The sequence below is a fragment of the Zingiber officinale genome, chromosome 4B (assembly GCF_018446385.1).
Source record: "Zingiber officinale cultivar Zhangliang chromosome 4B, Zo_v1.1, whole genome shotgun sequence".
Classification (NCBI taxonomy): Eukaryota; Viridiplantae; Streptophyta; class Magnoliopsida; order Zingiberales; family Zingiberaceae; genus Zingiber; species Zingiber officinale.
The window spans coordinates 83199643-83213355 of NC_055993.1; the positions used below are offsets into that span (position 1 = coordinate 83199643).

Sequence of the window (13713 nt, forward strand, 5' to 3'; positions counted from 1 at the left end):
AATTTATTTTTTTAAATATCAATTAGTTCAGTTTTGGATTTAGGATATCGCTTTAACTGTTTAAATTGAACACCATCATCTACTCATGATCCAAACCACGACGATATTTCCATCTCAAGCGATTGATGGACTCTGACTGTCCATCATCATCTGCCGACCACTAATGATGGAAATTTTTATTATTTCATTTTTTAAAAAATTAAATTTTTATAAGAAAATTCGATTCGTTCGGTTAATTTGAATAAATATAATTTATTCAATTTCGAGTCAATTATTAACGGATTGTACCTGTGAACTAATTGATGAAGCTCAATTCACCGCCAAGTTTTGAGGAACTTTTCTGGATCCGATGATTGACCCATCGAATTAAACTATAAATCTGGTTATTAAAACAATGGAAGACTCGATCAATCTCCTTGTCTAAATATAGCTAATAACACCATGACTAAATCTACATACTCTCCTAGTTTTCCTCACTAACGCCCCCGTCTTGTTCTCTCTTCCTTTCTTTCTTTTTGTTTTTTTTTTTGTTTTTGCTTTTGTTTTGATCTGAATTGTTCTTTCTTGTCCTCTTTCTCTTCTCATCGCCTTTCCCCTGTGTATCCAAAAAAAACACTCGTCGTACCTTCTGTCAAATGGCGAGCAACCACCCTCATCTTCCTAAAAAATCCAGCAGCTTCATCTCCGTCCGCGGCGAGAAGCATCGAGAGATCGACCGCAACCTCTCCTTGGGCGCCATCAAGCTGCAAGAATGCGACGACAAGAAGGAGAGGAGCAGCGACGACATAATTCAAGAGGGAGAGGAAGAAGACAACCAAACAGAGGAAGCCAATGCCGAGGAACCCGATGCCAGCCCCACCACCATCGCCGCCGACGTCGATAACTTCATCGCCCTCCTTCCCTCCGTCGAAGACGGCGGCGAGCCTCCCAGCATCCCTGAATCCTCCGTCGAGAGGTTCGTGCAGCTGGTGGAGAAGGAGATAGCGAGGTGTGAGGCTGGCGAGGCGAATCTGGAGGAGGAAGGGACGTCGGCTCTTTTTGATGCGGTGGAGAGGACATTTAAGCTGACGACGGCGGTGGCGAGGTTCTCGTTGGATCCAGGGTACCAGCAGGCCATGAACCGCGCAGGCGGCGTGCTCCATCAGGCAATGTGCTTCCTCGAAGGACAGCTCTACGCTCTGCTCCACGATCCCTGCGCCAATAAGGTAGATTCTGATACCGGTGAGTTGCCTCCGCCGTATCCGGCGGAGAAGGTGGCGAAGCTTCAGGCGGTGGCGAGCATAATGATCGGCGTGGGGTACTCGATCGAGTGCTGTCAGGTGTTCACGGTGGCCCGGCGGAACGCCTTCGAGGCGGCGCTCGGCTTCGAGAAGGTGAGCATTGAGGACGTGACGAAGATGGCGTGGGAGGCGCTCGAGGGCGAGGTGGCGTCGTGGACCAAGGCCTTCAAGCACGCCACCACGCTCGCGTTCCCCGCCGAGCACGCCATCTGCGAGGCCGTCTTCGCCAGTGACCACCACGTCTCCGACCGCCTGTTCCGCGTCTTCATGCGCAGCGCCGTCCTCCAGCTGCTCAGCTTCGCGGAGGCCGTCTCCATGACCAAACGCTCCGCCGAAAAGCTCTTCAAGGTGCTCGACATCTACGAAGCGCTGCGCGACGCATCGCCGGGCATCGACGCTCTGCTCCCCGATCCACCGGAAGCAGACCAAGGCGAGGATTCCGATTCCTGCTCCGAGTTCATCTCCAACACCAAGGCGGAGATCGCCGTGGCGAAATGCCGGTTGGGGGAGGCAGCCGTGGCCATGTTCTGCGATCTGGAGAGCAGCATCAAGTCGGATCACGGCAAGACGCCGCTGCCGGGCGGCGCCGTGCACCTAGTCACCCGCCACGTGATGGACTACCTCAAGAACGCCGACGAGTACCGTGGCACGCTGGAGCAAGTATTTATAGAGCACAAGCACTCCGACGACGACGAAGAGAGCAGCGGCGGCGACGCCGAGAACCATAACCCATTCGCGGCGCAGCTGGTGGAGACCATGAACCTGCTGGACTCAAACCTGGAGGCCAAGTCGCGCCTCTACAAAGACCCGGCGCTCTGCAACATCTTCTTGATGAACAACGGGCGGTACGTGGCGAAGAAGGTGAAAGAGTCGCCGGAGATCCACCAGCTACTAGGGGAGACCTGGTACCGGAGGCGATCGACGGACCTGCGGCAGTACCACAAGAACTACCAGCGGGAGACGTGGTCGCGGGTGCTGGCGTGCCTGCGGGATGAGGGGCTGACGACGCACGGCAAGAGCGGGGTGGCGAAGCCGGCACTGAAGGAGCGGTTCAAGAGCTTCAACGCCATGATCGACGAGATCCACAAGACGCAGAGCACGTGGGTGGTGAACGACGAGCAGCTGCAGTCGGAGCTCCGGGTGTCGGTGTCGGCGGTGGTGGTGCCGGCCTACCGCTCCTTCCTCGGCCGCTTCGCGCAGCACTTCTACCCCGGAAGGCAAACGGAGAAGTACGTCAAGTTCGCGGCGGAAGACATCGAGAACATGATCGACGAGCTTTTCGAGGGCAATCCCTCGACTGCAGCTGCAGCCAGCAAGCGGTGGCTGTGAGAGAGATCGCCGGCGCCGGATCCGGACTGGAGACAAGAAGAGATGTAGATTTATATTGGCAATTCATCCAGTAATCTCTATGCTAACATTAATTTTCTTATCGGATTTATTAATAAAATATTGCATGATTTTTGTACAAATTTTTAAAATCTATAATGAATTCTAAGAAGGGAAAATCTATAATGATTCAATGGATCATCTTTCAATTTAATAATTATTCAACTCACCGACGAGTGACCCTCAGGGCCGGCCCTGAGGCATGTCACCGGGGACGACGGCCAAGGGCCCTCGATTTTTAGGGGCCCTGAATTTGACATACATATATATATATATATATATATATAATTAGATTGTTTTAATAAAAACCCCCTAAAAAATTATTGGATTATTTTAATAAAGATCCAAGAAAAAAAGAAGGAAGGTAAATGATCATTTTTTCTTTTTCCAAGATTTAATTGTTTGTTCAACTCTTTCTTCATTAATTTGTTTATAGAAGACATAAGACTCCTAAGAGTAAAAGTATGAATAACGCTAATTTTCTCCTTTCTTCTCCATTGAATCTCTTCTAATTAAATTAGAAAAATTTATTCTCCAATTGAAATTTTAGTTTCATCAATATCATCATTGATCAATATATAAACTTACAACGTAAGTTACTTACTTTTCTATATATTTTTTTTATCGTCAATATTCAATATTGATTTTTAATATTAAATTGGAGTCAATATTTTATGATTTTTCTTACATATTTGAAAGACTTAAAATAAATCATCTCAATTTTAATCATCATAAAATAGATTATATCGATTGCTTCAAGCATAAGCCAAGCTTTATTGTTCTTCAACTATTATTTTCACTACTTGTGTTTGTTTCATTATCAACTTTATTGCTGGTTTTGTGTGTTTTATTTTTACACTTGAAATTGGTAGTACAAACATGTTTTCAAAGAAATATCAACTTTGGAGTCAAAAAAGAAACAAGATAAAGAGTGGAACATATTACTAAAACTCACAAAGGTATTCTTTGTAAGTTTTTTAAAGCTAACTCTTCAATTGAAGATTCAATTGATGAATTGCAAGAAAAAAATTAAAGAAGAACTAAATAATTATACAACAAATGAACAACAATTGAGTAATCAAAAAGAACTAAATGATAATACAATCAATGAACGAGAATAATTGAGAGAAAATGATGATCATAATCATGCAACAAATGAGCAAGAAGAATAGAGAGAAGATCATGGTAATGATTTGCATATAAATGGCTTGACAATTTTATGTATCGAAAATGAGATGTTAGAAAATTTTGATTTTGAAAATCTTATTGACGATTTTACTTCTCAAAATGCTAGAAGATATAGATTTTTCAATGATTATTTCATACTTATTTTTTTTGTATTCATAGGTATTACACTTTTTGGAGAAACATAGGAAATATATTTTGTACGGTGTTGTACTTTTTGAAGAATCTTGAGAAATATATTTTGTATGGAGTTTATCATATTTTAAATGAAATATATTAATTTTCAAGTTTTTCTATTAAACTGTATTCAAATTGTACGTTAGTATATATATTTTTTTCGTATAGAGGCCCTTTTTCTCTTTTCGCCCAAGGGCCCCGAAAAGTCAGGGCCGGCCCTGGTGACCCTCGGCCGAACACCTAGCCGGCGGCGTCCCTACCGTAGGCGACCGAACGAGTCGAAGGCATCCCTTTCGCGATATTATTTCTCTGGAAAGGATGTAACAAGTTTGGAAGAAAGTCCATTAACAAAATTCTCAATCAATTAAATGAATCCAACAGAAAGCACAGCATCATTGAATGAATCTCATAACAATAGAAACCATTTACTAATCCATCACGGATTATGTAGCAAATTCGGAAGTAGTCAAGCCTACAACAGAGATTTGCACATATTAACCGAAACAAGATCGGTCGGAATATACAGTTTGTAAAAAGTTATCTTGGTACAGACATAGCCATCAAGAAAAAGCCACAAGTGCAAGGTGCAGCCGTTTGGGTGACTAGTCTGCTCTGGATTGACCAGCACGAGAGGAAAGAATGATACCGACAATGAGGCCGTAGAGTGCCAGTGCTTCGGCGAAAATAAGAATAAGAATCATGCCGACAAACAACTTTGGCTGCTGTGCATTGGCCCTGAAATTGACACACAGTTACGATAAAGCTGTAATTGCTGCAAATTACAGAATGAAATATCAACTTCACGATGCTACAAGGCAGTAAGGTTACTAGTTTCTTTGAGACAGTAACAAAATGTTAGCATGAATGTTTGATAAGTAGTGACGAAAACTAAGATTCTTTAAGCTCAAAATGTTGGGAAAAAAATCTGGTCAACATCCTCCGAAGTTTAGACATCTATGGAACAAGTTTCCAAGACATGCCTCCGGTTTGGATCTCACTACCCTTTAACATAGTTTTGATTTTCTGAAGGATCGGCCATTTCTGGGCTTCGACTGTTGTCCAAATTATTTCCTAAGTTTTGCAATGGCTGATAAATTCATTTCTCATCTCTATGAGATATTTATATAGCCGAAGCATATTCATATGGAATAACATATGTCAACTCCAATTAGATGGGAAAACACAGGTTTCGCCAATGAAGAATTTATTTAAACATATATTCAATGTGTCATTTCTAGTACCTCCAACAACTAGTTAAGAATCTAGTGATGTTTAGAATTATTATGATCTACATACCTCATTTCATAGAAATGCCCATATCTTGATGCATTGTGGGCTTTTTCTCAACAAAGTTGAATTTTACACAAGAAACTCTATTCACAATTTTGTAGCATTAGTTGAAAGTTATTCAACAAATTGATCAGCAACCAACTATCTTGACATTTTTTTTTTCTGGAATTAGGATAAATTTTCATACCATAACACATTAATATTCACTAAATATAATTAGAAGATAATTACAAGTACTATGTTACGGATTACTCCATTGAATTATAAAATTATGCTACATACCATGCTACACATTTTCTTCTCAATAAGGTTATTGTTGTGGAAGCCCAGCACTTTAAGTTCGTTCCTCCACAACTTGGTGCTACATGAATCTTATCAGAGCTAAAGTATGATGGTTCAATCTCAATACTAGTTAGCCCATCCCATATATAGCATTGTCCTTCATCACCTCCACACCCATTAATTGCTCCATCAAGCTAATGTCTACTAGTTGTGCTCTATCTCCTAGATGCTTGCTCTACCTCACGCTTTTCCATTCCACACTGCCTCCTCCATCTTCCACCCTCTTTGATCAATCCCCTTTCATAGTCGATAGATCTTTCTCCCATTGCAGCAGTCCATGATCAGAGAAGGAAAAAATTTCACCTCTGAACCACCAACATGAATCCCTCAAGTCAATCTCTGTTTCACCGCTCTTCACTGCAACACCCATTGCATCCTTCTTCAAGTTCAGTCCTCCACAGCTCAGTGCTGCATCATTATATATTACTAAAAATAGCACCAAGATATGATTAGGTTCACTTGAAAAAAAAAAGTCACAAGGACCTTTAGGAAAGAGAGTTCCAAAGTACACAAACCCAAAAGAAAAAGGAATATTGGTCAACAGCAGAGAAAGGCTGATCTTAACCCCCATTAATGATGTTATACATAAGGAAACAAAATAAATTTAAGAGGAAGATCAGTTGCTACAATAAGATGTAAGATAGATGTGTAGAAAAGGATGAACTAAATAATGGAAAGGGAAATGACGAGAAAAAAACAATATGCAATTCCCTAGATCAAATTACAATAAGGAGAACAAACATAGAACCACAAAGAAAGTCCATAGTATTTAATGTTTCCATGAGCTATGTTCCAACTCCACATGATGACTGATGAGTTATACAAGATCCAATTGAGAAGAAAAGCTAAATGCACCATTAAAGATGCAGCAATTAATAATCAAGATTCCAGATGTGTTAGATATAATTGATAAAGCTAGAATGTCAAATAATAGAAGCGATATGATGCTCTATGATACGGTGATGAAGAGGGGTCCCACCAAAGATAGGTCAAAACAAGGAAGACCGATTGACGTGGAAGTCAAAGTCAATGAATGAGTCAAAGTCAGCTGAGCTAGCCAGTTACGACCGAGTGGACAGCATAGCCAAGTGGACGAGCAAGGTCAAACGGATAACTCGAGGTTAAAAGACAAACAAGCAATGCATCCCCCGGTCGTCGTCCTTGTTGAGCGGGAGGCGTGTCTGTGTAAATGAGAGACAACCCTCCGACAACAGAAAAGATAAGTAAAGGAAGATTGTGTTGGTCAGCACGATTGAGCGGAGGTGTCCTAGCCTAGCGGACGCAGATCGGCCTACAGTGGGACCTATCCATGTATCTCCTCGTACTCTTTTGGAGGTTTGTGTCACTGACAACAGAGCATGTTCCACAAGCAAATCGTACTTTTGAAAGCTTCCAACCTGCCGCATCAGAGATTTGCATGCTCACTTAAAACAAGGTGTCAGGGACACTTTTTGACTTGTCTTTTCATAGGATGCTTAGAAAAATGTGCACACGCTTTGAGATGCGTGCACAGACACTACAGTGGCACTATAAAAGGGGATTCCCATTTACAAGTGGAGGTATGCGCAACCTTATTATTCTACACGCTCTTTGCTACAACATTTTCACTATTCTCCACATCACCAGAAACTGATTTGTGCATCAGAGGGTCAACGCTAGGAACCCCTTCCCAGTCCGGCACTGACACTTTTGTGTTGCAGGACCACGTGGAATCTTCACCCCATCAACCGTCAAACCACATCCTCAACTTGTTATCTTCTCCGCTTTCGGACAAAAACAAGTCTAAAACATCTCACGTTCAAACACAGAAGCAAAAATTTTCCATATAATCTTCAATTCACAAGGAGAAATCAAAGATGCATCAACAAAATAAGTCTTGTGAAACATCATAAAGCATAGCATAAAGATATAATGGCCTGCAATGAACTACCATGGCAGATTATTGAAGTCATCTACTCTGCAGTAACAACCAGAATCATGCCTCAGATTTTAGAAACCGGCACAATCACTCAAATTTAAAGAACTATCAAGCTTAGACGAACGCATTTAAAATTCATATCTAAATGCCAAACTATAACAGAATACGTAAAGTAAAACAGATCCGAAGAAAAATACCGGACACCAGCATCGCCGACGATCCCGATCGCCATGCCTGCAGACAAACCGGCAAGACCGCAAGCGAGCCCGGAAGAGAGATGCGCGTAACCGTCGAAGAGGTAGTACGACTTTGCCTTGGGGTTGATCCCGGTGCTAATGATTACTGCAATAATCAACCCATAGATCCCGAGCACTCCTGCCATGACCACGGGCACGATCGACTTCATAACCAGTTCTGGCCGCATCACACCCATGGACGCCACGCCGACGCCGCTCTTCGCCGTCCCGTACGCCGCTCCCATGCCTAAAAAGGGATGCTCAATGCATCAACAAAAGTAAATAGCGAAAACATAGTCAGAACATAACAGCGAAGATTGAGGGATGATGGGATCACAGGAGAAAACGAGGGCGGCTGCGGCGCCGAGGAAACCGAAGAATGGAGCTGTCTCGTCGCCGCTGAAGGAAGACATGATTCCGCTTGAAAGAACAAGGAAACCCTACGAATCCTGCAAAAGCCTAAACCTTTCGCGTTACCGATGGAGGAGAAAGAAATGGGGTCGTCGGAGAAGGTAAGGTCAAAATCTCAATATGCCCTTGGGTCTCGTATTAATTACGTTTGTGGTATGACGGAATAGGTGACGGGGTGAAGGGCATTAATGTCATCCCACTGACATCGCAATAATTACTTCATCACTAAAATCCTGACATAAATAATAGCATATTTATTTTTAATAATATTTATTAATTATTTTAGAACAATTATTAATTTCATTTAATATTTTACTCTGGACGCAATTTCTGAATTAATAAAAAAAAAATGCATGCAACTTTCGTATTCATCAAAGACTTTTAAGTGCATTTATAGTTACATCCTTATGATAAATCTGTTTTTTTTAAAAAATTTTTTATTATTTTTCTCTTTGTTCTCTTCTATACCATTTCTTTTATTTTTTCTCTCTGTTTTTTTTTTTTTTTTTACATGCATACATAACGTAAGTCTGAAAATCATATCATATCCATGACATCTAACGTTTAGTTATTTTTTTGATAATATTTTAATATATTTAAAGAAGTCAAAGTAAACAATGAATAACATATTTGAACTCTTTACTGTTGGTGCAACCTTAGGTCAAGGTTGACCTGGTTGACCTGACTCGAGTTGACCTGACTCGAGTTGTATTTTGATATTTGACTTAGGAAGATTGTCGGTGCAACCTTAGGTCAAGGTTGACCTAGTTGAGTTGCATGTTGATGTTTGACACTCGTGGAAGAGTTGTATTCTTGATATGGGACAAGAATAGATGTTTGGGAGATTATTGGGGCAACCGTAGGTCAAGGTTGACCTGGTTGACCTGATTCGGGAAAAAGTCCAAGTATGGAGACTTGGCAACGGAAAAGTCCAAGCAGGGAGCTTGGCACTAGAAAAGTCCAAGTATGGAGACTTGGCACTGGAAAAGTCCAAGCAGGGAGCTTGGCACGCGAAAAGTCCAAGTATGGAGACTTGGCACAGGGAAAGTCCAAGTATGGAGACTTGGCACTGGAAAAGTCCAAGTATGGAGACTTGGCACGGAAAAGTCCTAACTGGGATGTTAGGCAGTTGGAAAGTCCTGGTGAGTGAAGCCGCGTGGGAAAGTCCTAACTGGATGTTAGGCGGTTGGAAAGTCCGGGTGAAGCCAGGCGGTGAGAAAGTCCTAACTGGATGTTAGGCAGTAAAACCCTAGTGAGTAAAGCTAGGTGAAAGTCCCGTGAGTGAAGCCGGGCAGGAAATCCGGATGGATCAAGGGTGATCGGACATCCGGTGATGAGAAGTCCAAGTAGGTCATAGGAGTGACCGGATGCTTGCACGAAGAGAAAAGTCCAAGTGGGTCAAAGGGATTGACCGGACACTGTGGGGAGTCTTAGCAAGTCAAGGGAGTGACCGGATGCTAAGCATGATGTACCAATAGGTCAAGGTTGACCGGATATTGGTTTGAAGGTTTGGGACTTGGTTTGGGCAAAACCAAGCTCTGGATCGCAAACCGATCCAGCGATACGTTTGTGTATCCGATCGATCCGTGACCGATCGATAACAAGGCAAAGCGCATTCAGGAGCTTACCGATCGGTCGGGGACCGATCGGATGAAGCTCGATCGGTCTCCACGACCGATCGGAGACGCAGAGAGAGGTGGGATCGGTCCGTGGACTGGCACGGATCAGATCGATCAGAAACAAAGTTGGGCCACTCTGAGTTCTGATCGGTCTAGGGACCGATCGGACGAGCCTGATCGGTCCCGGACCGATCAGAAGGGTTCTGGACCGATCAGGGTGGAGCCTGATCGGTCCACGATTCGACCGTTGAGTCACAACGGGTCGCTCCGTCTTCTCCGCTGGCTTCTATCTTCGCTGTGCAGGTTCGCAGGTTATAAAAGGAGATCAAGGCTTTGGTGCAACGACTTCTTCCTTCTTTTCTTCTCTTCTGCTGAAGATTTGTGGGCTGCGATAAGAGATCTGTTGAGTTCCTCCCGAAAGCTTCGCGTGAGCTTCCCCGACTGGAACAGCTGCTGCTGTTAGGGTTTTTGAAGCTGCTGCTTCATCCGGACTCCAGTCGACGAGAAAGCAAGATTGGTAGAGTACTTGTGTATTCTTATTGTATTTCTTGCTTATTCTTTGTACTTGTACTCCTGTTTGCTGTTGCAAACAAGTGTGGCGAGGTTTCTCCACCCAGAAGGAGTTTTTATTAGCCGGTTTTCCGGGGACTCATCCACCGACGGATTGATTGGGTTCGTCCACCTTACGGACACGCCGAGGAGTAGGAGCATCATCTCCGAACCTCGTACATCGCTGTGTTAAGGTTTGATATTCTTCCTTTCGTTTCTAGTTTATTTTTCCGCTGCGCTAACGAATTGTAGGAAGAAACGAGTGATTTGGGGTCGGCTATTCACACCCCCCCTCTCTAGCCGTACGAAGAGATCCTAACATTTGCAACCTCAGAAATCTATGGGAATTAAAAAAGTTACAATCAGAGTTCTCTAGGTCCATCAGTGGATTTCGGTCAAAACTCACTGATGGACCTAGAGAACTCAGATTGCATACATTTCAGTTCTTGTGATTTCTGAGGTTGCAAGAAATTCAAATATGTTATCTATTGTTTATTTTAACTTCTCAGAAGTGTTGAAATGTAATAAGAAAGAATCGATAAAAATCTCCACATTGAACTTGATATTGTTGGGATCTTCGGATGGCTAGAGAGGGGGGGGGGTGTGAATAGCCTCCTCTAAAAGCTTAAAGAATTTCTTCCTACAAATCGTTAGCGCAGCGGAAATATGCAAACGAAAAGATAATACAAGAAAAAGAGACAAACACCACTAACACCAGTATGTACGAGGTTCGGGGATAACTTGCCCCTACTCCTCGGCGTGTCCGTAAGGTGGACGATCCCTTGATCTTTGGTAGATCACACATCGGATAGATTCCGGCTAAAGTTTTCCTCCTTCTCGGTGGAGTAACCTCTCCACAAAGTCTCCGAAGATATGTAAATAAAGCACAAGACATACAATGATCAGTGGCTAAAGAGAATGAAAAATATGCTCACAGCCACGCGAAGACGACAATGAAAGCAGAGTGCAAGACGGACGCAACTTCTCAGCACAGAGCTTAAAGCTTAGCACACTCGTTTTTTTTCAGTTCCTTGTCCGAAAATCTCTTCATCCTTCTTCTTATGCCTCTGCTTTTCCACTGCGTTCAGCCTGTACCGAATCGCTGTCAACCTGCACCGAATCGCTGCTGCAAACTAAGGCGTCGCCAATCACTCTTCCTCCTCATCTGGTTCTCTGAACTCACACCAATAAGCAGAAGTCAAGCTGATTGCCAACTGATCGCAGCCAGATCGCAGCCAGATTGCAGTCAGTAAACGTTGATGCTCCAATTGCACCATTTGCAGCGAAACACAGTAGAAAGAACACTTTGTCTTATTCTTCTGATGGAACTTAATTTGAATTTAAGCATTGACATGATACCTACAACCTGCAAATTAAAAAACTCACCGCAGATGGTTAAATCAGACGAATCAGAAGTTGCAGAGAAACAGCAGAAACTACAGACATTATTGTAGATCGGTCAGTAAACCGATCCACAGCCTTTTTGGACCGATCAGGCCATAGCCTGATCAGTCCAGGAAGGCTCTGATCGGTCTGTGGACCGATTAAGCTATAGGTGGATCGGTCAACAGACCGATCAAATGCCTATGTAGGTTTAGAGCTTCCCAGCCCTAAAGCCTTCTTGGTCTAGAGAACGAGCTACCGAGCCCTCTCTGACCTTGTCCGGAGAACGAGCTGCTGAGCCCTCTCCGACTTCATCCGGTCCAGAGAACGAGCTACCGAGCCCTCTCTGACCTAGTCCGGAGAACGAGCTACCGAGCCCTCTCCGACTTCGTCCGGTCCAGAGAACGAGCTACCGAGCCCTCTCTGACTTAGTCCGGAGAACGAGCTTCCGAGCCCTCTCCGACTTCGTGTGCCAAGTTTCCATACTTGGACTTTTCCCTTTCACCTGATCAACCTTGATCAGTACTCAATCTGAGTTTAATTAATATCTGATACAAACTTAAATCAGTGTCAACATCAAAACAACAGCCAGGTCAGACTGTATCAACAATCTCCCCCTTTTGGTTGTTTGACAACACGATTTAAGTTTAGATCAGAAATGCTCATATTTCCATAATTTCAGGGGAATCAAGATCCTCCCCCTAAGACGGATACAATACTATGTAAGGAAGTCAATAATCCTCAAGGTTATCCTCTCCCCTGAAATCAAAACTTCATTCATCTCTAAACTTAGTTAGTAAGGAAGTCAATAATCCTCAAGGTTATCCTCTCCCCTAAAATCAAAACTTCATTCATCTCTAAACTTAATTATCTTCTCCCCCTTTGTCAAACACCGAAAAGGTGCAAATTAATAGGACTTAAAGGACTCCCCCTCAACCCATACTGTCTCTTTCTTAATCCACATAGAATTCTTTCTAAGTGTATTATCGGACAATCAAGATATGACATATGAAAAGTATATAAATAGCTAATAAGACTGAAACATAAAGAGAAGCAAGTAATAGAAAAACGAGTAGCATAAATATATGAAAACAGCTAATATCCAGGTCAGACACATGTATCTATCAAACAGTATCCGAAGTATAAACAATCAAAATGACCAACATAAAACAAGGTGTATCAATCAACATCCTCGATATGAGGAGCATCATCATCATCATCATCAGCTTGAGGAATGAGTCCCTGAGGCAGCATGCTGCTGCTCGAGGGTGGATAACATGAGAAATACTGCGGAGGTGGGTAGCTGGTCATCCATCCCAGAAGCACCTGCTGCGTCGCCAAATGCTGACTGCGTAGATCATCGTAATGCTGGTCAATCCGAACGCGCAGCCCATGGAGCTCAACAGCCAGCAGCTCATCGTGCTGATCGATGCGGCTCTCCAGCTCAGCGATCTGCCAGCGCATATCAAGATCTGCCTCTCCATACTCAGCAGCTGCAGGAGGAGGAGCAGCAACAGGAGCAGCATCAACCTGTCGTGGAGGTGCCCGTGGTAACTCACCCAGTGCTCTCCCGTCCTTCCAACGAACCACCCCATACTGTCCTATGATGCCAGACTTGGAAAATGCACGTTTTCCAAGTCTGCAGTCCTGCCTCACCATCTTGACTATCCTTCCCTTGGAGACATCAATCTGTAGGGTCTTGAGCCAATCCGTAATTATATGCCCATAAGGCATATAAACGGTGAAGCTGTTAGGCTCACTATAGGAGATAATAGACGAATAAATGCTCGACATGATGTCAAAATCAAGACGCCGACGCAATTCATAAAGCATCAGGTAGTGATATGGTCAGATCTCAGACAAGGGTTTAGATGTGATTGGCAGAAGACAATTTGTGACAATCTTAAAGAGAATGTAATCTGGGGCAGATAGTCTCA

General features: G+C 43.4%; 2 protein-coding genes across 2 annotated transcripts; one reads left to right on the forward strand and one right to left on the reverse strand.

Moving 5' to 3' along the window:
- The first annotated feature begins 635 nt into the window (after positions 1 to 635).
- On the forward strand, positions 636 to 2630 carry LOC121978345 (exocyst complex component EXO70B1-like). Its single transcript, XM_042530704.1, has one exon. It carries the CDS (start codon positions 636 to 638, stop codon positions 2607 to 2609), a length of 1974 nt encoding a protein of 657 aa, XP_042386638.1. The 3' UTR covers positions 2610 to 2630.
- Positions 2631 to 4420: 1790 nt separating this feature from the next.
- Positions 4421 to 8312, reverse strand: LOC121975318 (V-type proton ATPase 16 kDa proteolipid subunit). Its single transcript, XM_042526896.1, has 3 exons — positions 8152 to 8312; positions 7776 to 8061; positions 4421 to 4763 (listed from the first exon to the last, which is right to left on the reverse strand). The coding sequence occupies exons 1-3, from the start codon at positions 8225 to 8227 to the stop codon at positions 4631 to 4633; spliced, it is 495 nt and encodes a 164-aa protein (XP_042382830.1). The 5' UTR covers positions 8228 to 8312; the 3' UTR covers positions 4421 to 4630.
- Positions 8313 to 13713: the final 5401 nt, after the last annotated feature.

Bases quoted from the DNA above. Each gene is read 5' to 3' on its own strand.
- LOC121978345 (XM_042530704.1), top strand. From the start codon at position 636: ATGGCGAGCAACCACCCTCATCTTCCTAAAAAATCCAGCAGCTTCATC.
- LOC121975318 (XM_042526896.1), bottom strand. From the start codon at position 8,227: ATGTCTTCCTTCAGCGGCGACGAGACAGCTCCATTCTTCGGTTTCCTC. The intron at 8,062-8,151 runs GTGATCCCATCA...ATCCCTTTTTAG, and splicing joins AGCCGCCCTCGTTTTCTCCT to GCATGGGAGCGGCGTACGGG. The intron at 4,764-7,775 runs GTATTTTTCTTC...TGTCAATTTCAG, and splicing joins GTCGGCGATGCTGGTGTCCG to GGCCAATGCACAGCAGCCAA.